Source organism: Opisthocomus hoazin, chromosome 6 (genome assembly GCF_030867145.1).
Source record: "Opisthocomus hoazin isolate bOpiHoa1 chromosome 6, bOpiHoa1.hap1, whole genome shotgun sequence".
Lineage (NCBI taxonomy): Eukaryota > Metazoa > Chordata > Aves > Opisthocomiformes > Opisthocomidae > Opisthocomus > Opisthocomus hoazin.
Genome location: NC_134419.1, coordinates 51,491,351 through 51,515,199, shown reverse-complemented (window position 1 = coordinate 51,515,199; position 23,849 = coordinate 51,491,351). Strand labels below are relative to the sequence as shown.

Here is a 23,849-nt window from a genome sequence, read left to right as displayed (position 1 = left end):
AGATTAGCTATTAGGAAGAAACTCTTCACCATGAGGGTGGTGAAACACTGGCACAGGTTGCCCAGAGAAGCTGTGGATGCCCCCTCCCTGGAAGCGTTCAAGGCCAGGTTGGATGGAGCTCTGAGCAACCTGGTCTAGTGGAAGGTGTCCCCAGCCGTGGCAGGGGGGCTGGAACCAGATAATCTTTAAGTTCCCTTCCAACTCTTACCATTCTATGATTCTATGATCCTTAGTGTAGGAGAGCTAAAATTACTGGAAAGATTGGGTGGGAGGGCGCAACTCAGGGAGAACACAGCAAGTGGCACAGGACATCACAGGTATGTTGCCCAGGAAGAGCCAAGTAAGGGTCAAAGTGCTGCTTACCTTGGAAATGTGACAGCGTGGATGAAAGGGACTTTCTAAATAATTTCTGAACATCCTCATCCATATAGTCACCAGACAGCAGTGAAATCCTAGGTTTCATTTGAAGTCCTTACAGTCTTTGCTCCAGATGCTTTCATGACTCCTGCCCTAATTCAAACAGAGCCATCCCTGGCTGAACCTTGGCAAAGGCAGCCAGACATCAACACCACAGGCTCCTGTTTTGTTCCTGAACAGATCCACAGAAAGAATTACTATCATTGTGGAAGTCTACTGATTTTACAAGACCTACCAGTTTTAAAAGTCCCTTCAAAATGCAGATAGGTTGTTTCAGTACTGGAATCATTATAATAAATAATAAGATACAGATTACATAGTGATTGGTTTGTTAATCATAATTCAGATAAAATATCCACTGCATCCTGCTCAAAGCAGCGTTTATTAAAGATAGTATCAAGATAAGTCAATGCATAATGAAGCTTTCCCTCCTACAAACATGTAAACAAGTTGACAGCAAGTTATTATTACAATATAAAAATTAAAGCTTACATTGCATTTTTTAAAGCTACTAACTTCAGTCTCAATGTAGACAGTCTCTGGTCTGTAGCATTTAAAAATATGAGTTCTTGAAAAATGTTAAAGTATTGACTTTGCACATACACTTTTCTGTAGAAAAATACATAAAAATACCAACTTCCCATTCATAAAAGCAACACCAAAAATAAAACGCATCTTTGTCATGAACAGCCTATTAAATACATCTAGCATTTGCTCCACCATTCTGTTTAACCAAATTATCTTCTGCTCATTTTAAAATTCATTACAGTTTGCAAAAAGTATCTTGAATAACATTCAGTTACTTTCACATAGCAAAGCAATCAGCATTAAGCAGCTAATATTGGCAATTACCTTGTAATCACAGTCTGGCCTAAGTTTATTTGCAACTGCGGCCATCATTTTAATCCTCATCTCAAACATGTATTTTAACACGTACAGTAACAGTAGGCTCTTGCTCAGAAATCTGAGTCAGTTCACATACATTTTTGGAAAGGTTCAAAACCTTTATATGATTTAACAAGAAGTACATATTCTCTTTTAAAATACCTTCAACCTCTATGTCAGTTTTTCTTCAACTATATCAGCAGCCCTGTTGGTGGCAGTCAGTCAATTCTCAGGAAAGGCCTTGCTCATAAGATTATATAATTTGACATGAACTACATTTTACATTCCAAAATCAAAAAGAACGTTAATTTAAATTTTGATGTTTTACTAGCAAGAGCTAGAGAGATCACTTTTGCAGTTGCTAAGGCAAAAAAGTTTGAAAGTTCTCCGTACACAAGAGATTGTGCAGAGAGAAATACATATCACTGGATGAAAGCTAATCAAGCCATTGTGCCCTGCCAAGCATCAACTAACAATGAACAGCAAGGAAAAAAAAAATTAAGATAATACAGTGAACCAGTTTCAGGATGAATCCAAAGAGCAAAATCGAGCTGTCAAGAATTTTACAGTAGAATTAGACTGAAAAAACCAGTTAGGAAAACACTAGAAGTTTCATCACTTAAGACAGCATCTGAGAGAACACAGGTACATTTATATGCAAACAGTAATGAATACGAGTAGTACTGCCAGCTTTCCTAGTTCTATGCATAATTCAGAAAAATGAGTTTATTTAGCCTTTGTCCCTACTTAATTAACAAGTTAAGTCAGTTAAGTCTGCCAGAAGTTATAGCTTCAAATACGAAACGATGCATAGAGCAACTCAGTGACCACGAATGTGGTACAGCCCCTAAACTACTCCAATGATCTCTAGCCCTGGCAATGCAAGAAGTACACAACCCCTGAAACAGGATCTCCATGAACCTGTAACAGGAACTGTCATTCTGAAAGAAGGGCTTACCCTGCTCCTTCATGCAGGACTCCGATGTGCAGGACGATGACCATTTTATTGCTGTGCCTGCCCACAGAACAAACATGAGGAGTTAAAGCAAGATGTGGCAGCAAGTGCTCAAGCAGGATGCTCGACTGGACAGTAAGAGTTAGAGATTGCACCCAAGGCCCAGGTTAGTCTAATTATCAGAGAGGGGCGAGACACAAACACAAAAGCCTCTGTTTCCTCTAATGCTTTACACACCTTAACACACAGCCAGCCTTTCCCTGACTTCCAGGGAAACAGATGAGGAGCACAAACATTCCTGGGGCACAACTGACGAGCCGCGTCCTGGGGAGGCTGCCTTTCTGGTCACTGCCTCCCCCACAGACAACAGCTCCTTACAAAAGCTAGACACAAGTTGCAGTTTTATTTAGAGGATGGGATTTTTGCACTACACTCATTTGTGAGAGAGCAGCCTTCCTTGTCTTCTGGTACGAAACTGAATCTTCGAAGAAAGTAATACAAGCTTTGGCCTTTTAATCACATAGGGACTGTTGCAGCTTCTCACGAAAGCACTTAACTTCCTCGGAGACGCCAAGAGCACTGCGCCATCAGTACTGTTACATTTGACCAAGGTTCTGCACTTGGCTTACAAATGCCTACAACAGTAACACAACGCCAATACAGACCAGCTGCATTTTTATCCATACGACTGAAACCCTGGCCCAAAGTCTACAGAAGACTACTTCAAATGCCAGTATATATTAACAGGCCATTAAGTGCCTACCAGCAGTGAACCCGCCATAGCTGTAATACAAAGAAAAAGAACTGCAGCTTGTCCAAGCCATAAGAATACACTTAAAAGCGCTGCAATAGACTTGCAGATGACTGTCATACCTGGGGAAGGTCTGAGGACTGGTAGTTCAAGATCCAAGGGTAAGAGGGATCACACGCCATTTTCTCTTCAAGAAAAGTAACACCATCTCTCCCTATGCCAAGTAATAAAATACTATCTACAAAACGTGTTTTCTCCCTGAAACCACAGTAGAAATATAGTCATACAGAAAACTAATAATAGGTCTCGTTCTCAGAACTGCAGAAAATAGACCAAAGGGGACCTCAAAAAGTCATTTTGACAAGTGAATGACATTCCAATGTTAACCTCTGTGCAAACAGTTATGCCATGGAACTCTACGTTATAAAATGTCTGACTAAATCAGCTAGACTTTTAGAAAAAGCTATTTGCACGGAAATATTTTAGTAATAACTTTAGCAATAAAGTACTACACAGCCAATTTTAGAATCTGCATATGATATGAAACATACACACATACATGTTCTAATATATATATTCATTCTTAAAGCAATGCAGAGCAAAACCAAACCAAGGCCTGAATAATCAATCATACATGTCTTCAAGTCAGCATGACTTCTAATACACAGCTGATGGGCTGATCAGATCCCTGAGGTCTGTCACTGGAATTGCTACAAGTTTTACCGATCAGAATTTTAACCAAAAACCAACTTAAATCATTTAAAATCTCTCTAGGTGAAGGAGGAAGACAGACAAACAACACAACAAAAAACCTAAATAAAGCAAACCCCCACACAGACAAAAACCACACAGCCTTGTAATACACAGAAAGGCACCTGATAATATTTTTAAGTGTTAGTAGCAATTAATCTACAGCATCCTAAGTGTACTTAAGCAATCCAGATAAAGTAAAAAAATTTCATAAAATACAAGAATTGCTGGCATTCAAACGGTAAGTCTAACCTACCTAAGTCACTGAAATGACATGTGCAGCTGTAGATCAGTAGGAGTGTGCAAAACTACACAGTTTTGTATAAAGTGCTCAATGTACCACCAGTTTGCACCTATTAGTATTATGTAAGGTTGTTAAGCTTGGCAATATGATGCAAGAAGATGATCTTAAAAGGATGTACCGTATTGACCTCATCTTTCTTTTTTCTTCCCCACCATCATCTGCTGTCCTTTAAAATGTACATTTTTAAATTACACAAAGGCCTTTTCAGGAATTGTAGTTCAGAAGAATGTCTGAAGTATACCTATCTCTCCATGTAAACTTGGAGACATTATGGGTTCTATTAACACAAGTTCCAAATACTTACAACTTCTGCTAATTCAACTGGACATGTAATTCTTTCGGTCTGTTCAGCACCTCTGGAAAAAGGCTGTTGGCCGTTAGTCATTTAGCTCTCATTTAAGGAGTGCCGAAATTCATACTATAACTTGTCCAGATTTAAGTCTAAACAATAAGCAATTACAGAAAAGCAGAGCAATACTTTATCCTGTAATATTTAGGTTCATAAAACCAAGTCCTACCATATCTATTCATACACTCATTATATGCATCATACACAGATCTTTAACACTTGACGCACTGAATTCAAGTTATTATAATACAGCAGTTCGTCTTGCAGGCATTGTGCAATACACTTAGAAGTATACAGCAGTCCTCCTCTTTACTCTGTATTTCAGTGATCCATACCGTATCTGAAGGGGGGAAAAAAGAAATTGTAACAAAGAGTTAAGACCAATTCAGGCAGAAATATTATTTACCTTTCCACTAATCCAATCTAGTAAGCGTCTTTAAACTGTGCTATGGACACTCCACAGATTCAGTAACAGAATCTACCTCTGACAGAATGAGATACAGTTTCAAGAGAATTGGCCAAGAAGGGTAAGTATCAACTGTTTTCCCAGAATTACCCCAAAACTTTTATGAGATTCCACAGACACTTATCTTGAAGTATCTTTAACTTTTGTGGCACATGCAAATATAAAGCACTTTGAATCCTACATAGGATCTGCTCTTTGTGGATTACAAGTCAAAGCAGGCCCATACGTCCATGTCCATGGGAACTAAAAAAATCTAAATCTTCTTTAATCCATTAAACAGCAGATGTTTCAGTGTGCACAACCAAGATATGCAAATGCAGATGACAATAATGCTATCTACATTCCTCTGAAGGTGAGCAGTTCCTGGAATTTGGGCTTAGTGGTGTCCACATTACAAGCAGAGTCAGTTTCATCTCCGCCTCCCTTTTTACTTGCTTAGTTCATTTCATTCATTTATTTCCCTTAAAAACCTCCTAAAAGCTCCAAGCTTAGATACTGTTATCACATACTTCCTTCTCCATGTAGCATTCTAGAACCCAGTTATCACTGATAACCCCTCTAAGATTAAGGAAAAAAAAAAATCTGCTTTGTCAAAAATGTCAAGCTACATTGTTAAATACAAACTCAGTACAACTAAGTTTATACTTGCCTCTTTACGGCCTTTAACACTTTTCACAGATTTCATGCTCTGAGTTCTTCGAAGGCCTCTCTGAGCAAACACTTCATCCTCTGAATGCGTCCCCTCCATCTCTTCATCTGTTTTATCGTCTCCAGGATTTTCCAGTGGAGTTTTGTAACCTTTAAAAGAGTTTTATAAAGAGTATTTAATAAAAGTAGCTGTAACTTTCTGATTTCTAAGAAAGCCCCGAGTTTCACCTTCACCACACATCCTTTATTCTTTTAAATGATATGGTCCATCTGCCAGCTGTTTCCAAACAGCGAAACATCCAGTCTGCCAGGAGCTTGTTACTTATAATTCTGCCATTTTCAAGTTCAGCCCATTTCATTCCATAGATACGTAATGCAGCAGTCCTTAATCGTCAAAAGTTAAACCATCAATCTGCCACCATCTTCTGCTTTACACTGAACTGCAAAAGCTTCAGTGGTCATCTTGAGAAGTACTTAAGATTTTTGGCCACAATCCCCATGGCAGGGGGCTTGAACAAGATGATCTTTAAAGGTCCCTTTCAACCCAAACCATTCTATGATTCATAGGATCTTTCTTCATACTTGTGTATCTCTCTGCATATTTAATACCAAAGTTCCCTTCAGACAGCTACAATATCAAAGTACTATTAAGGGGTGTTTACATCCAGCAAAAATGGGGCCACGACTACCGTTAGATAGTCTCACTAGAGGGCGCAAACTGCTTAAAAACACGCGCAGAGGAGCTCCTTCGGGTCCAGAGGCCCTGAACGCCCACCCCAGACAGATCAGAAACACCGAGTCTGGGCTGGTTCTTCCCCTCCAGCAAGCTCTCCTTTTGTAAGGACATTCCAGAACCTGCTAGCTGTAACACTCACGGACACCTATGAGAATCCAAACCCAACTTTATTCATGATCAATGTATGTTTCATGTGAAGCCAATATTTTATTTAGGCTTAATTCGATTATTTTTTTTTTGGTCATTTCATTTTTTCCCTGAAATTAGAATCACATTCACCTACTCCACAGCTACTTAAGGCAGAGTTGCCTCTTCTGCCATTCTAGAGGCAACATGTCTCTGCCTCCAAAACAGTTTCAATTCATGTCTTTCACTATGGAAGATTTGAATCAAATCTGTTACTCGTATCGTTTCTGACTAGGGATGTTTGCAGTGACACCAATACTTCCTTATCTCTATTTGGAACACCTCTTCTGATGCATCAAAATCACATCTGCCTCCTTCACAGCAAGCATACTGGCAGCTCAGTCATCCTATGATCAATGTCCTGCTACAGTTAGGTCTTTTCAACTGATTTGCATAGCAGCTCCCAGCTCAAGTCACAAAAAGTAACATTCTGTTACATGCAATGAAATATTGGTATAGTGTTCTTAAGTCCATGTGGGGTTTGTTCTTTTTTTACATCTCTAATGCTGAAGAAACTTCAAAGAAAACAGAACAGGTGTACACTAGATTTGGGCCCAGAAGCAGAAACAATCAAGTTAAACTAGCTCTAAGAAAGCATTCTGACAGGTGAGATTAAATCTCACAATCAGGGGTTATTTACACAGTATAATCTATGCTTGAGTAACTTTTTTTTAAAAAGGCATTTCCAGATAGATAACTAATGCTCTCTTACTGAGGAATTGGCGCTGCGCAACAGCTGCAGTGACGTCATCCCTAACACAATGTTTGATGACTTCACGGGCTTTCTCTCTGTACCCCCCTGTCTTTACACTGACCCGCACAGGACCCCTTCCCAGCTCAATGAGCAACTCGGCTTAAGGCCATTCAGGTGGCCACGTATTCCTCAGAGACCATGGGCTACCCTGCGATTCCTGGAATTCCTTGTGCTCCATAAGCACCATCCCTCCCCAAAATGGAGGGATGAGAAGAAATGACAGGCCTAGGTGAAAAGACAAGAAATAGACCAGAGCTATTTCTTTTGTGTGAAATTTCAAGCACTTTACACTGTAGCCTAACCACTTCAAAAGGTGCAGTTGACACCCTTCCACTGAAACCTTCAAGCACCACAGCCTCAAGAGCAAAGTGATGATGATTATTATTATTATATACTAATAAAAAAGACTAATAATAAAGTATCACTGCAAAAATATTAATTGCTCATTGCACACCATCTTTTGAGTGCTGATGTGCATCAGTCCATTATGCCAACATCATGCCTTCATTATTCCTATCACCACAAGCAATTTTACATTTTGAACTATGCTCTCAGATCTACTGAATCCATTGCCATTAATTTTCTCTTCCTATTTATTGAGCTTCCATTAATTTTCATGTTTAACTCTTTGTACATTTGTCACAAAAAACACCACTTAATCACATAACTTTTCACTTCCAATTAAGTTTTACTTTGGCAAGGAATTATCGCTAATTGGGAAAGACAGGAGTAATGAGTACAGTATGATTACACTGTTAGCGACTGCGCAAAGAAAATAATTCAGGGAACGCTTCTCAACTATCATAATGCATCTTGCTGAAGTCAGCTCTGTTGAAGTACACTGGAATTCTATGAGGCCTTTTCCATTGCTAAATGGGGTAAATGTATTTCTGCTTTCCCACTTTTGTCTTTGGCAAATTGTTCTTTTAGCTGGAAAAAATAGACAGATACTTACCTGAAGATTCACTTGCAGAGACTCTGGTTTTCTTTTTTGCTTCTGGCAATGTCTGATAGGGTCTCTGTCCTACTGGCTCATCTCCTTGTATAGTAGTCAAATCATGCATACTGAAGCTTCTCAGTTTCTCAGTTATCGCACCTTGACTCTGAAATACAACAACAGCATCTTTGAAAACAAAGCAGAGGTTTAACTTCGCTGTTCAAGTTGGGTTAGGATATTTAAGCTTCCTTGTTGCACTACAAAATTGATTGAACATAAGCATGCAGTAGATTTACTTTTGCTGAAGTATTGCTTTTACCCGAGCTTAACTGTATATTGCTCCTAGACAAAAAAAGTTACAGATAAACTAGCAATTTCTTTACAAATGTCTCATTTCACTCCATTAATCTGAGCAAATAAAGGCTTTTTGGGTGAGGGGAAATGTTTAAAAGAAAAAAAAAAATCACCATAAATGCTCAATTCACTTCAAAAGCGGTCTTTCTCTAGCAGTGCTAGGTAGTGTGACAGTGACTTTAACACTTCCGTTTTAAAAAGTGTGGTTGAAGATAAATAAAGATTTCCGCTATTCTATATTTCACCCTCTACAAATTTGAATACGCATAAGGAAAGAAAAAAGCGTTAAAAATACACTCTAGCGTTAACTCAAGTAGCTGAGAAACTGGCAGCACTGCAAAAGCTCTAGCTGACAGAAATTTGAAACCACAAACCAAAGCAGTCCTGCCTGGAGCTTTACTGACGTAATGCAAGCCCAAAGCTAATGCTACACATAAGGACAGTTGAGCACATTTGAATATTAGTACTCCTTCTCTGCTTGTCTTTACATCTTTTCTACATGGGACATACAGAAAGTTCCCTCTGGAAAGAAGGGTCGTCAAGCAGTTCTTTCATCTTACATCAGATGATGTTATTATTAAAGCACTGAAGCTTAATTTATTGTATAAGCAACTGAAAAAACAAGCACATTACTCATTGTCACATTAAAATAACATTTATTTTTTCCCTCTCTGGACTATGAGGCAAAAATAACTCTTTCAGAGGAAGGTTAACAAGCCTGGGCATGAACTCCACTTCAAGCAAGTATTCAAGATTTTGTTTCATTCTTACAAATCAAGCTTTTAAGTAAAATTCCTCGTATGAGCATTATGTTACCTAGCAGTAGCAGAAATCTAGGTACAATTCCACACACCTTTCTCCGCAACAGCACCCAGTGTAAGCCAGCTCTTGCACGACTGGCCACAGCCATTTGTTCCCACTCTCACAGCAGTAACTGTTTGCAGATGGCAGATCAGCACACTGAATTATTTCACATTAAAAAGAGCCATGTAAAGTGAAGACACAGCAGAGGGATACTCCTTAAGCTTGCATGGCCACCAAAGGCAGGGGTGGGGGCAAGCGGCTGACACCTAATTTTCATTTTCTAATGACTAGTCATTAGTACAGTATATAAAGTTAAGACAGTGTGCTACACAGGCAAGAAGAACCTATTTTAATTCTTACAACATCATTCATACATTGCCACTAAACAATAATGAAGAAAGGTTTTCCTATGAGAGAAGCAGAAGCCTTCACTTTTCTGACTGACAGTTCTCAAGAACACAACTACAGCTTGTCTTTGAGTTAAAATGCACTACTGACACTGAACAGGCTGTGTAGAAATTCTGGAGTTACTTTTATTCCCTAAAGTGGTTTATTTAAGGCAGGTCTGTCCTGCCTTAAGGCAGGAATTCTGCACTTCTGCTACTCCAGTTCTTGCTCTGAAAAGCATTTACACAGTAAACCAAATCAGGAACCAGCCATGCCCAAGAACTAAGAGTCAGCTGCTAGGACACTAGAGAAGAGGACCGGAGAGACAAGAGTGCTTCTTTTGACAACAAGCAACAGCTGACAGTATCTGCTATAACACATAAGACAGTTCATCAGTCTGCATCCACTGCTTGAAGAGATGCAACTGGACTCAGGTCTCAATCACTGAACACCAATTAGTGCATCAAACGGACCCAGCTGGTTCTCAGCAGTATCCACATAAATTCAGCACAGCTCCACATGAAGCGTGGACAGAATCTACTACAAAATAGCGACAGGAGCTAGATTTGGCCAGAAGCAAAACATATAGAAAGACACACTTCCATAAGTTTTGCATAACAGTTGCAGAGCGAGTTCATTCATCATGTGATGTACTACAAAAAGACATTTGGAAGTTGTACAGGAAAATGTAACTAAGATTATAACTAACATGCTAAGAAGAATTCAAGTTACAAGCCTGTATTTCCTATTCCACTGTAGATAGAGAGGACTGGATCCAAGCTGAGAATGTTCAGTCTTAATTTTCAGTGTAGCTTTTTGGATATAGAATTTTGTTTTTCAAAGGGGAAAACAGTCAAACTGTGTGCCATAGAATAATATTGTGCCCTTAACCAAACTGCATGCTCTGTGAGGCCAGAGCTCCTGTGGAGCACTGCCTCGTTCAGCAAGGACATCACAGATTGATACAATGGGCTCTTCATTCCAAAGCTACTTGCCAAGATGGAAAGTTTCACTCAAGTTACACACAGCAATTCAGAAGTTTGAAAGGATACATATACAAATAAGAGATGCGGCACACATGCCTGAGTCACAGTAGGAACAGGGGCTGCACAACCAGTGCTGTACTGCACAGTCATGGTCACGCATTACACTAATCCTGTGCAAGTACTCCTTACAGTCCCCCCACCCTCCTCCTGCCTGAATGCAGTCTCCATCCCACTCCGAGGAAGATCCAGTGTAGCCAAATCAAGATCAATTTCTACTTCACACCATTGCATAGACTAACTGGAAGACAAATTTCAAGGTGTTTTGTGTAGGTGTTGGGTTTTTTAATTGTTATTTTTTTAGTTATAAAAAAACCCCACAAAACACTGTGCTTATACAGTGCATAAGTTCTCAGAAGATTTGCTGATGACACCAAACTGGGAGGAGTGGTAGATACACCAGAAGGCTGTGCTGCCATTCAGCGTGACCTGGATAGGCTGGAAAGCTGGGCAGAGAGGAACCTGATGAGGTTCAACAAAGCGAAATGCAGGGTCCTGCACCTGGGGAGGAACAACCTCATGCACCAGTACAGGCTTGGGGCGGACCTGCTGGAGAGCAGCTCTGCGGAGAGGGACCTGGGTGTCCTGGTGGACGACAGGTTAACCATGAGCCAGCAGTGTGCCCTGGCTGCCAAGAAAGCCAATGAGATCCTGGGGTGCATCAAGAAGAGTGTGGCCAGCAGGACGAGGGAGGTTCTCCTTCCCCTCTACACTGCCCTAGTGAGGCCTCATCTAGAGTACTGTGTCCAGTTCTGGGCTCCCCAGTTCAAGAAAGATGAAGAGCTACTGGAGAGAGTCCAGCGGAGGGCTACAAGGATGATGAGGGGACTGGAACATCTCCCCTACGAGGAGAGGCTGAGGGAGCTGGGCTTGTTCAGCCTGAAGAAGAGAAGGCTGCGAGGGGACCTAATAAATGCTTACAAATATCTGAAGGGTGGGTGTCAGGAGGATGGGGCCAAGCTCTTTTCAGTGGTGCCCAGTGACAGGACAAGGGGCAATGGGCACAAACTGAAGCAGAGGAAGTTCCATCTGAACATGAGGAAGAACTTCTTCCCTCTGAGGGTGACGGAGCACTGGAGCAGGCTGCCCAGGGAGGTTGTGGAGTCTCCTTCTCTGGAGTTATTCAAGACCCGCCTGGACGTGGTCCTGTGCAGCCTGCTGTAGGTGACCCTGCTTCGGCAGGGGGGTTGGACTAGATGACCCACAGAGGTCCCTTCCAACCCCTAACATTCTGTGATTCTGTGATTCTCCCAGCTCCCATGCCCAAAAGAAGCGTATCATTGCTTTCTGCCAAAACAAAGCATTTCGTAAGGATCTCGATTACTACCAGCTCAAAATGAAAGTCTGGCTGAAAAACACTAAATACCCTCTACTGCAAGAAATGTGAGAGCAACATTCACATTTAGAATATTAATGCATTACGAGCTTTGATGTCTTGTTTGAAAATTCAGTGAGTTACTAGTCACAGCTTGAAAGCAAGATGGTTGCCTGCGAAACAGAAGGCAGAGCAATCCAATTGCAGACGGAGCTGAAGGGGCATCTCCTGCTTCCACACTCACGCCATGGGTATGGCAGCAGCCATCACCTCTCCCCAGCCATACGCACAGCCCCAAGATGCTGCCCACGAGAACACGGCAGAACAGTTGCCACTCCTGCACTGGTGTCCCATTACTTCAGCAGTTCCTACCAGTAAGGAAAAAATACAATGGGCTGCATCCAGCCCCGAGGCTGCCAACCAAACTACACCACAGAAGACACACACATATTTACAATTACAATGTAGGCAAAAAAGCAGAGAACAATTTCAGCGCTCAAATTTCTATGCAAATGAACGTTGCAGAGATGTACTGTGAAGTTTGTGTCTTGAACAGAATGCAAGTCTTGAAGAATGAGTCTACTTATTTATTCAACAGTATTTCCTAAAATATATTAAACATTTTTCAGAGACCACATTCATTACCAGTGACCAACCTGAAGCACTAATTTGAGTTGCAGTGGATTTCTAAATCTAGTTTTTGATAAATATAGTCTACTTAAGGGACTCCTTTTGAGACTACTCAGACTCTAGTAAGCTATCAGTACGCTGTCTCATCAGTTGACCCTCATATATGAAATGTTCATCCCTATTTTGTTACTGAGCATGTATTTTTATAGTAGTCCATATACTTAACCCAGGGAAGCTGCTGTAAACAGACACCACAGAGTCTGCCTCAGGGACTTTTTTTTTTCTGTTCAAATTGCATTTGCACCCCCTCAGTGGTCAGAATCGCCGAAGAAAGCTGCTTGCTCTCATTAGACAAGTTATCAATGGACAGCACATCCACAGAGCTGCTGAGCTCCGTGGCCGTAGAGCTGCAATGTGCAGCACTCGCATTCCCAGCTGTTGTCTCCCCAATCCAATCCAGACTGACGGGGAATGCCTTCTGTTCCCTCTCAGCCCGGAGAGGGACTGCTGTCCCGTGAATGACCTCTGCAGCATGCCCAGCAGTCCTGGCAGGGAGCGGGGATGAAAGTGGTATCGCTGGCGAGCTGAGCTGCTCGGTGATACTGGCTGTGCGCCACAGCCGGGTGCAAGACACCTCCTTCCTCTGCCATGCCCCGACTGGGAAAAAAGGGAAGTCTGAGCAAGGCCATTAGAATAGTATTCAAGCAGCAGAGAGGCAGCAGATTCGTGATGACCAAAAGACATGCAGGAACAAAGCCCTCAAAACCTGTTTTTTTTAACCAAATAATACTTGACAAACAATCAGTACTTGTGAGACCTCGTAAAGGAGGACAGTGCGTTTCACAGCTTAATTGGCAGCAGTCCTGCTCATGGAGATACAGAAACCAGTTTTTGCTAGTAGCTTCAGAAGTCAGAATTTATGTGTTGGCAAACATTGGAATGTACAGGTAACTGGCATCTCAGAAGATCTGGAAAGCAGATGCACCAAAATACAAGACATATTGGTGGAACTTAGTGTTGTGGACATAATTTTCACAAATCCATATACTATTGAGCTGAAAGAGCTCCAACAACTTATCAATTAAGTCATATGGTTGCTGATTCTTATATACTCTGAAGAAAATATTAGTAAACTGTAAAGTCAGCCTAGACCATATTTCATCTCTAAGTCTCCTGAAACCAGGATTTCACAAAGATTTGTTTTCTTAAATTAACATGACAGTGACACAATTTATTTTTCTAGTGTATGCTATTTAGCAGGTCTTGAAATACTAAATTTTATATGAACAGTGCCTAACTACTAGCAGCTGAAAATATCAGTACAGGAATGTAACCTATAAGCTATGCCTCCTGCCAATTATATTTTAACTTACCTACAGTGGATCAGGTTTAAATCTATGTGAAATTTCGGCAGACTCACCCGGCTGGCTGCTCTGGCCTCCCCTACATAGCCAACTAGCCTTTTAATACTAAGCCCATATTCCTTTGATAGCCCTTGGAGAAAACTGCTCTTTCCCACACTTGATCTTGAAAATATTCCAGAGTTTCCAAGCAACTTTACCACCCTGCTAAAGTCAGCATACGCAGACATCGTAGCGTCTTTTGCTTGGACACTTCAGGGAGCAGAAGCTTTCTTGGGACCTCCTCTCGTGTTTAACCTCCCACATTCTCTACTCCTAATTTGAGATCCGATACGTAAGAATAAGCATGCCTGCTCCTTCAAAAAAAAAAAAAAAAAAGTGTGATGAAAGGGTGTCTGCTTCCCATCAAAACTGATCCCACCAGCAGGATTCCATTCCTGAAATCCTATAGCATGCTCCACCAGCTCATGCTGAAGGGATAATCTTTTCACCTGCTGGAGGCAGCAGTCAACTCTTGAAAAAGAGTGAACAAGAATCAACAACACGTGCGTTGTCTCCATTTGCTTGCATGGAGCAGTCATGCTAAGCTTTTTAGAAAGACAAACTGAAGAGAGGTTTAAGATGCCAAAATAAAGATTTTCAGAGAGTCTCCTATTTCATACTGTTTAAAAAACCTGTCTATTTTAGGTCTTTGGTATTGTGATGGTTGTTCTGCCCAAGCATCTCATCTGCACTGAACTAATTCTGTACAAATATTCATGAGCATGTTTAACAAGTTTTAACAAATAGAGCAGGCATCTTGCCAGTCACAGCTCAATAGCAATGAAATCTAAACACAGACAATTAGGAAAAAGTTGTTTGTTATTTCAGAAGAAAGTGGGAGGAGATGTGTGTGGGTGGTTGTTTTGGGTTGGGTTTTTTTTTTTGGGGGGGTGGTGTTTCGCTCTTTTTTTGTTGGTTGTTTGGGGGTTTTTTTAACAATATTTCTGTAAGGATTAACAAGTAAGCATCCAACCTTAGCCATACATACAGACACAAGGAAAACAGAGTATAATAAGCATGATTACAGGTGCACATTGTAATGAATTATGATTTGCTGTTTGACAAAGAATTTGCATTTTAGTATAGTTCTTAAACTTTCTCCCAGTAGAGTACTTTGACATTTTATTTGTTGGGTTTGTTTGGTTGGGTTTTTTTAAATAACCTATTTTCACTCTGGATACTTTCATTCATTTAGAGGTGTACTCTATTTACCTCTAAATTATTTCATGCCCCAAGGCAATACTAAGAATTTGAACAACAAAAAAAGAACCAGTGATCAAATTGAGTCACACTGTCAGTATTTCAGGCTCATTATGTCTATATTTTAAACGAAAAAGTCATTTTTTTAACACTACCACCCACATTTATCTTTAAAAAGAAATGAACAAACAAGATATGCATGACTATTTTTCCAAACCTTTTTGAGACAGCATTTGAAAGTGTAGTTTTTCAGAAATGTCTTTGATTTATAAAGCAAGAAGATCACATACAAGCACAGAAATCTAAGTTAAATGCTAGCTGTACCTACTTAATTTTGACAGCCAGGGATGTCTACGTTGCTTTCTGTTATCCACAAACAGCGTTCAGGTTTTCCGTCCTGTTACTATGAACACAGCAGTCTCCTTTATTCCCAGGAAGACGTTAATCCTGATCGCCTTAACACTATCATTTAACCAGGACATACACATCTTTCTTTCCATACTTTTTTTTTTTTGTGGTTTGGTTTAAATGACTTTGGTAGGATACACATTGCCTAAAGTTATACTCCTTTTGGTGGCCCGCAAGTCGCTTAGAATCTTACTCATAAGCTTGTATTTTGTTTTCCTAGACCTAGAAACCTCCAAAATTCAACTGCAGGTCATGAGTTTTGTAGGAACACAATTTGGGAACCACCACACGTTACTTCATGGTTTAATGGAACTTACATGACAAAGCAAGAGTATGCTAAACAGTGATATGCGAGCTTATGCTTAGTATATTAATTTAATAATTCAATCAACAAGTTGCAAACAGTTAATTGTGTCAAGCTAACTTTTATCAGTGCTAGTAATATTTCATGCCTTACTTCATATGTGGAGTTACCTGAAGTTGACTGGAGAAAAACAGCAGAAAAGCCAGAAATCCTTTAAATAGTTTGTTTACCAACAAGAAAGCACAACAGAGACAGAAAAGAAACAATGGTCATCTTTACCAAAAGCCCGCATAGAAAACTGCACAGTACCTTTTGAATTAACTGATCCTTATCAACCAAGAAATAACTACAAACCATCTTAAACAAATATCATATGAGGATGACTAGAGGGCTGCAACCCTTAAATTGTGCTCCAGGTTTTCAACGCATTCACAGAATTAGTCTTTTTATTTAGGAATGGCAAATCCTCAGTACAATTAGACTGCTCTGTACCAAGGACAAAAGGAAGTAATGCAAGCCGAATGTTACCTTTACAGCTGCTGTTACTGCAGCAGTTGCTGCCAAATTCAACCCCTGCCTTCCAAAATTCACCATGGTCTCGTAGCCTCTTTCTTTGGCTTGTACGATGTACTCATCAATCTCCTAAAAGCAAAACATACTTACATTTTAGAGGACTGTGCATAAGAGTCACAGTAACCCACAGTATTATTTTTCCAATCAAAGGGAGATGGAAGAAATGTTTAAGAAAATATTTAATGGGACAATTACTCTCACCTTTGTATACTGATGTTTCATTCACTTCTACTCATTTAAAAAAGGATTACACCTGATTAAACAAGATGATAAAATAGATCACTTTTTTCCAGCTGAGAAACATCGCAGCTACATAGCAAGTTCCTTACAGAGAGTAAGCCTAGCTTTTCAGACAAAAGTTGCTCAAGAAATAATAACATGCTTAAGATGAAATCAGAGAGATCCTTAGAAAGGTAGAGTCAGCTCAAAGTACTCCTGAAGTCAGAAATTCGATGTAGTTAAGTACCAAGGACAATACTGTCATGACTTTTATCCCCAGCTGTGGTAAATGCTTGGAGCTGGAGATTAAAGGCTTCAAGGTAGTTCACAACAGCTAGCAGACTACACGAAAAAAAATCCCTTTAGCTTATGAAGTTGCAAACTGTTTACAGTTCAACCTTCAGAAGGTCAAGGTGACCTTACTGCTCATATCAGCAGCAATCATGTCAGCTACCTGTTTTGTCTAATAAAGGCCAAGCCCAGCACTGACCTTTATGAATGCTATTTTCTGTACTGTGAGGTTTTTTTATCTGTAGACTTCACGCCTTTGCCAACTGCTCTTTCCACACATCCAAACAGAATACTGAAAAATTGCTACGCAGATCTGTGGCCCTGTCACACTTCGGCTAAAGCTGAATGTCCTTTAGCTATTTCCTGTCGGGGCATTTTCTGTTGCAGACTGTTCTTCCCTTAAACTTCAGTAGAAAGTATGCCAGAAAAGTCATCGATGTCACTCATCCCGAGAAGTTTTATTACTAGGTTATGCTAGAAAAAATGGTAACATGAAGAGCCGTTGCTAAAACGACATTCATGCTTCTGCAGAGAGTACTGCACATGTTCTTCCAGTAGAAAAGTCAAACGGCATCAATTCCACTAAACTGGGCTCCCCAAAGGGCACTAAGCTGACCAGAGAACACCAAACTATCTCATGTCAATAGGCAGTCGTACCTTGCCTGCTCATGCATGTTAAACAGAAGCATATATATGGACAGCCATATGCACTTGCCTCTGCTAGTCCAAGTTCATGCTGCCTGGCAACTAGTAACACACTGATCTGCTTTCATCATGTATCTAGCAACAGTTAGTATTTCAGCATATGGTATTTCCATATTAGGCATTAAAAGTACGAGAAATTATTTCTTACCCTTTCTTTAGAAGAAAGAAGTGGGTGGAGAAATTTTCTGTAGATTAAACTCGCCCCTCTAGTATATGGGGAAAGGAGCCAAATAACGAAAGCTATCTTCAGTTCATAGTACAGTGGAAACCTACAGACAAGTTACAGGTTGCATGAAATCAACAACTGCAGTACGAAAATGCAGTAATTAATCATCATGAAGAGATCTCTTCAAAAAACACAATTACATATTAGCATATAAGATTCTTCACACACAGGAAGTTGTATTAGACAAAAATTATATGAATTATAGACCTATGGATTTAACTTATTTAATTGATTGTACTGTCATTTAATAAATGGAAACAGTTAATACACTTGCTTTACATTATACAATCCTGCACATAGAAATCATAATCCATCCTTTTAAGAGTTCCATTCCTCTATGCAGTTTCTACAGCAAAGGTGGAGGTTTACAGTCCTTACTTTGAGTGACAGTGTACAGCAAGCTTGAAGACAGACATTATTCTTTACATACACTGAGATCTTTTCCTGAAAAAAAAAGGGCTATCAACAAGCACAACTTCTTCATAAAAAATTAAATCATTACGAATCAAAACACGTCAGAAACAAATACAGTTTCATCCAGAGTTCATAAAAAAGTAGGCTCTTACCAAGAGACTGTTAGGTCAGTCATTGTTTCAGTAACTGTGTAAAGAGCAAACACAATCCAATACATCATCCAGCGAACCTGAAAATTAAAACACCATCTGCAGTAAGAATTTTGATTTCACCTTTCACAGAATACGCTACAGTCAGTTCAGAGCTGTCAAAGCGAGATGTTCAACAGTATCTCAGTCTGCATCAGCTGGGTTTCAAATGAGATTATATGACAGTCCTAAGGGTTTTCTGTTCCTAAGTAGAACTGGTGGCAGCTGCAACAAGCTAAGTGAAGCAGCTAGGTCACCACGGTCACAACCTCACCTAGGCTGGCTTCACAGATTCGATTCTGCATGTAGCAAACTTTAGTGATAAGAAAAAATATACTGTAAAGAGTCAGCAGATTATCATAAGTATGAAATGCAACTCCCACTATGGCACTAAAGAATATTTCACTGTCTTCCACACCCATATGTTCATACCACACACACACACACATCAGCATTAGTAAGTCAGGTAGCCCTTGCTTTTATTTCACAATCTATGTTATTCAGCTATACTTTGCAGTTCAGTTTTACATGTGTGCATAGCATTATGGCATTAACACTGGGGTAAGGCAGGAAAAAAGCATTTTCAAGGAAATTGAATCCTATTCTTATTAATAAGAATTTTGTGGTTCTTGGCATATGACTTACATGTAAGCATCTTAATACTTCACGGATTCATATCTATATACTTTTTCTAAATGTTTTTTAATATTTTCACTATACATCATTGTTTTGAAATCAGACAATGCTCTCCAAATACACGTTTTAGTTCTGTTTTCTAATAGTTAACTAAATCTCTCATTTATCTTGAACCTATGTTCAGATTTGGTTGTCATCTTTCAGAACAAATATTATAGAAGTAGTTCCATGTGTTTGTCTTCCCTAAAACATATTGCGTTTCGCCACCGATATGTCCAAAATAGGTCAGTGCAAACCACCACTGGTTACTCATACTAACTGAACACCCACATGTTCTTTAAATTCCAACACTATCTGTGCTAAGAAAAAAACAAAACAGCTAAAAAAAATAAAGAAAAGAGAAGAAAAGCATCACCTGCAATCAGATGCAGTAACCTCATTTTATTTGCAATATATAGGTTACTAACTCTTCTGGTATACTCACAAATCATTAAATACCACATTTGTTAGACACCAGTTCAAGTCCTAAATTCATGGTACCCTCTTTCAAAAGGAGGAATGTATATACTTTCCTACAGAAGACATGGCTCAGAATTAATCTTCACCTTCAAAGCAATCTTTTTTTGAAGTGGACTTTAAGTACTCAAAACCTAATGCTACACTGCCGCCTATTTCATCGCTTCGCATTATGCTTTAAATCCACTTGCTTTGTCACAACTTGAGACCCATTTATCTCAAATGCTTTTCTGCATTTCAATTTGAAAAGAAAGTCATGTGATGACATTCTTCAATCTCTCAGAGGATTTAGATATTTCAGGCTTGAATAAGCTAAGACAAACACAACAGCTGAAGTCATCTCTGACAGGCCATGTGACATTTAGTCTGGTGACCCTTCCATGAACCAGAGTCAACACCTGAATAAAAATAAAGTTAACATCCACCTTTGTCCCATCAACCTAATCATGATGCAAAGCAATTTTTCAGATGTCACACAAGACTGAATTTTTTTCCAATGTATTTTAACCAGGCTATTCATTCTTTAATCAACATCTGTTTATCCAATTAAGAACAATAGTAGAAGGGGTGTTTCTCTTGAGCTGCTAGCAACAGTAAGAAATGCTCCGCAGAAAGGCACATGAGATATGCCAGGAGTCCTGCAGAGGTCTGAGCAAAGATTTTCAAAAACACAAGTCAAACCATATTCTAGTACAACTAATGCATGAGGTACCAAAAGTATCCTTGACAGATGAATCCAAGTGACTTACAGAGGTTTTCATCTCGGGTGACAGGGGTGGGAAACACAGAAGGTCATATTTGACACTGCCCAGAAGACCATCATCTACTTAACTCGTAAAGATGAAGTTACAGAAGCTTTGATTGAGTTTTGCTTTTCATGTTAAAAGTGTCATTACAGATTTGTTTTGTTGAGCTTTTTTTCTACCATCCAAGCATTAAGCTCATCTTCGCTGGCTTTGGCTGCAGCACATCCTTTCAAGTCAGGATTTTGAAGCCAGGACTTGAGAAGACTGGTAGTTCAGACTTCTAAAATGTGTTTCAGGTGCTTATTAATAGCACTTTGGTTTAACACAGTGAAAAAACTCCTCAAATATCTTGGTCAACTCCATTAAACCAAGGTAATTACAACAACAAATAAATCTCCTCAAAGGCACAGATCCTAATTTCTAGAACCGAAGTCCATAAGTATTTTAAATCACCCAAACCAGCAGCAACATCTCCCCCCTGCCTCAAAATAATCTTTGAATAATTTGCTGCATCATAACCTAGACAGCAAGTCAAGATGTCTGTACTTACTATTTTGTTTGTTTTTTACTGGTGGAAGCAGTGGCTAAGTCAAAAATTTCACCGTTCTAAAGCTGTTCCAATCCAGCAAACAAAAGCAGATGACTTCTGAGCCACACGTAACCCTGGGAAGGAAGCTGTGCTTGGGCCATCAACATGACTGGCAGCAGAGCTGTGCCATTTGGAAGGCTGCAGCTAAACCTACACCCTCTCTGTGAAAGAAAATGACCCAGCTGGGAATATGAAAGCAAGGGACCGTCCCTAAGGTCTATCTGGACACTCAACCCAACCGGCAATGGAGTGGTAATTCACTGATGGATCAATGTCATCCCCTGCCCATGACAAAGTCACTGTGATGGGTCTCATCCATCTCAGCCCCATGAACATTTTGTATGCAACTGCAAATTCAAGGACTGGTCAAAGACCACAAGTGACTGAAAAGTAGTTTTTCAAACTAAATGAAAATACACAGTTGGAAAAATACGGTTCCAGGCCCTACTAAAGGTCTTCTGTAAGTGACAGGCATCTCTAAAAAAGGATGCCCAAGACAGACAGCTAAGTCATAGCTACTGGACAATTAAGGTAAGAGTCAAAATCTCAGCATTCTACTAACGTTACTTTTCTTCTTCTAGAAAACATATTGCAAGAGGCAATAGTAACCTCTTAAAGTGATTTCTTGTATTACAGTTCAAAACTGCTACCCTCTACTTAGCCTGCAGACCCCTTTTGAGCAAACAGGGAGAAAAAGCAGATTATAAATTCCTTACGTTATATACTTTGCTGGCAGGGTAAAGTAAGCATGAGACAGAGCAAATTCCTCTCTATTTTTGATGATTTTTCCTCCCAGAAGCTTAGCTCTGGCAGGCACAAGCTCTCTGCATGCACAAATAAGCTCTAATCAGCTTGTACACAGAAACCAGAGACATATGAATATGATGTCCACTTTGGAGCGTCGATGGAGTGATCAGACTAAATGTAAGACACATAAGGGGAGGAACAACAGCTACTGCATTCTACTACTACAACCAAGTACAAAGCAGATGCATCACTCATCCAGACAGCAGCATCAGGTCACAGTTATGGCTGCCAAGACAAAGAAACTGATGGCGCTGACTCCATTCTGAGTCAGGCAGCCAAGTTAGAACAAAGTTCAGGAAAGAATATAGGTTAGTTGCCAAAATCAAGTTAGGCTGCCTCTTAAAACAGGGAAGTAACTCAGTGACCAAAGCTCCTTGTGACTGCAACTGGGTAACATTCTTGTGGTAATCATCACTGCTCACACTGAAAAGTAAATAATTTAACAGATTAATTCTAAACTGCAATAACTACAGTAATTGTGGTTTCCTCCATCTTAGTCTTCTGTTCTGCTTCTTTCCTCCACATCATCTTAACCAAATCTTTTCCTTGCCTGGTCACATTTTTCTTCCTCTTTGAGAAACAACAGATTACCCAGAGCTACCCTTTTCTTAGGTAGATTCTGAATCCCTTGTTGAGCTCCATACAATAATTAAACTGCTGCTACTGTTCAAGTGGTCACTGAGAATCAATTTGTCACTGCTTGTACTACAGGTGTTGGTAGAATTAGGAAAACTTTTTTCTATCTCCTGCCCAAAAGGGCATTATTTTGGGCACTTTGCCAAAATGCAGCCAATACTTTAGGATTTATGTTTTAAAATCCTCTTGAAAATATCCATATACAGCATAGTGTGTTGGACACGTTTCAGTAAAGTCTGTGAAAAGTCTGAGAAACCTTAACTTTAGCTCTCCAAACAAAATCATGTGATTACCACTACATTTACACAGGTTTCGTATTCAATACTAAGATAGTCGAATCAAACTTTCATATGATTTATTGCACTGAATAATGAAAATTTCACAGTTGTATGTCAGTAGAGACATTTAATTAAGCAATTAAAAGGAATGTGACTTACATATTCCTTCACATTTTTTGTCTTCACAGCTTTGTATGAGTAATACGCAGGATACAGCATCCCAAACACCAGCCTATCGGAAAATAAAAAGAGCTTTCAGAATCTGTTATACTGTATATGACAAAACAGTGACAATAAGTCGTTAGAGGAATGCAGCCAACTTAATCAAAAAGTCCATTCTCTCACTTGGGAAAAAAAAAATCACAATGCTATAGGTTGCTGGGAGGAAGTTTAGCGATACACAAACAGAGCAACATGAACAGAAAAGGCTGTATGCCCTGAAGACAGCAAACAGTTTCGTAAGACTGCCTCTAATAGATAGTGTAAAATTAGTAGCTCTTCTGGTTCAGCTACAAGTAAAACCAGTCCTGCAGTCTGTCCCTACCAAGAGACTGTTTCCGCACTGGCAGCACTATCACAATTATAGAGCCTCTAACAACTATTGGTAGGTAATCAGAAATATCTACTTTTATCAGATTACCAGAAGATTCTTCAAAAGCAATTTTGAGACAACAAGATGAGTTACATAATTTCATCTCCTTTTGCTAGAACTCTGCAACAGCAAGACATGGAAGTGGAGGCAAGTAGGAATTAATCCAGTTTTGCTCAGTCAGCCATTTTCTGCTAAAATTCATCAAAAGCAAGGTGCAGAGCAGGGTGAGAGGGTGCCAAGCAATCCATGCTGAGAGCAGGATCAGAAAAAGATCTGCTCTAACACAACTTTGTTACAACACAGCGTTTTCTAGTAAGAGCCTTGGCCACAGACTAGTGGAACAGCCCTTCATGAGAAAATTAACAGCAGTCATTGCTGTCTCCTTGACAAATGCAAGAGCTCCATACTTTTATTTCACCAGCTTGTTACACTTCGTGAAATCAAGCA

At 39.8% G+C, this 23,849-nt stretch overlaps 1 protein-coding gene across 1 annotated transcript in view; it reads right to left on the bottom strand.

Moving 5' to 3' along the window:
* Window positions 1-777: 777 nt before the first annotated feature.
* REEP3 (receptor accessory protein 3) overlaps window positions 778-23,849 on the bottom strand; it is a 42,944-nt gene continuing 19,872 nt past the window's right edge. Inside the window, exons 2-8 of the mRNA XM_075423091.1 lie at window positions 22,970-23,042; window positions 18,567-18,643; window positions 17,923-18,043; window positions 16,515-16,628; window positions 8,157-8,304; window positions 5,527-5,675; window positions 778-4,751 (exon numbers count right to left, since the gene is read on the bottom strand). Coding sequence (XP_075279206.1) covers window positions 4,695-4,751; window positions 5,527-5,675; window positions 8,157-8,304; window positions 16,515-16,628; window positions 17,923-18,043; window positions 18,567-18,643; window positions 22,970-23,042 — 739 coding nt within the window. The 3' untranslated portion in view covers window positions 778-4,694. The remainder of the gene's footprint in view (window positions 4,752-5,526; window positions 5,676-8,156; window positions 8,305-16,514; window positions 16,629-17,922; window positions 18,044-18,566; window positions 18,644-22,969; window positions 23,043-23,849) is intronic.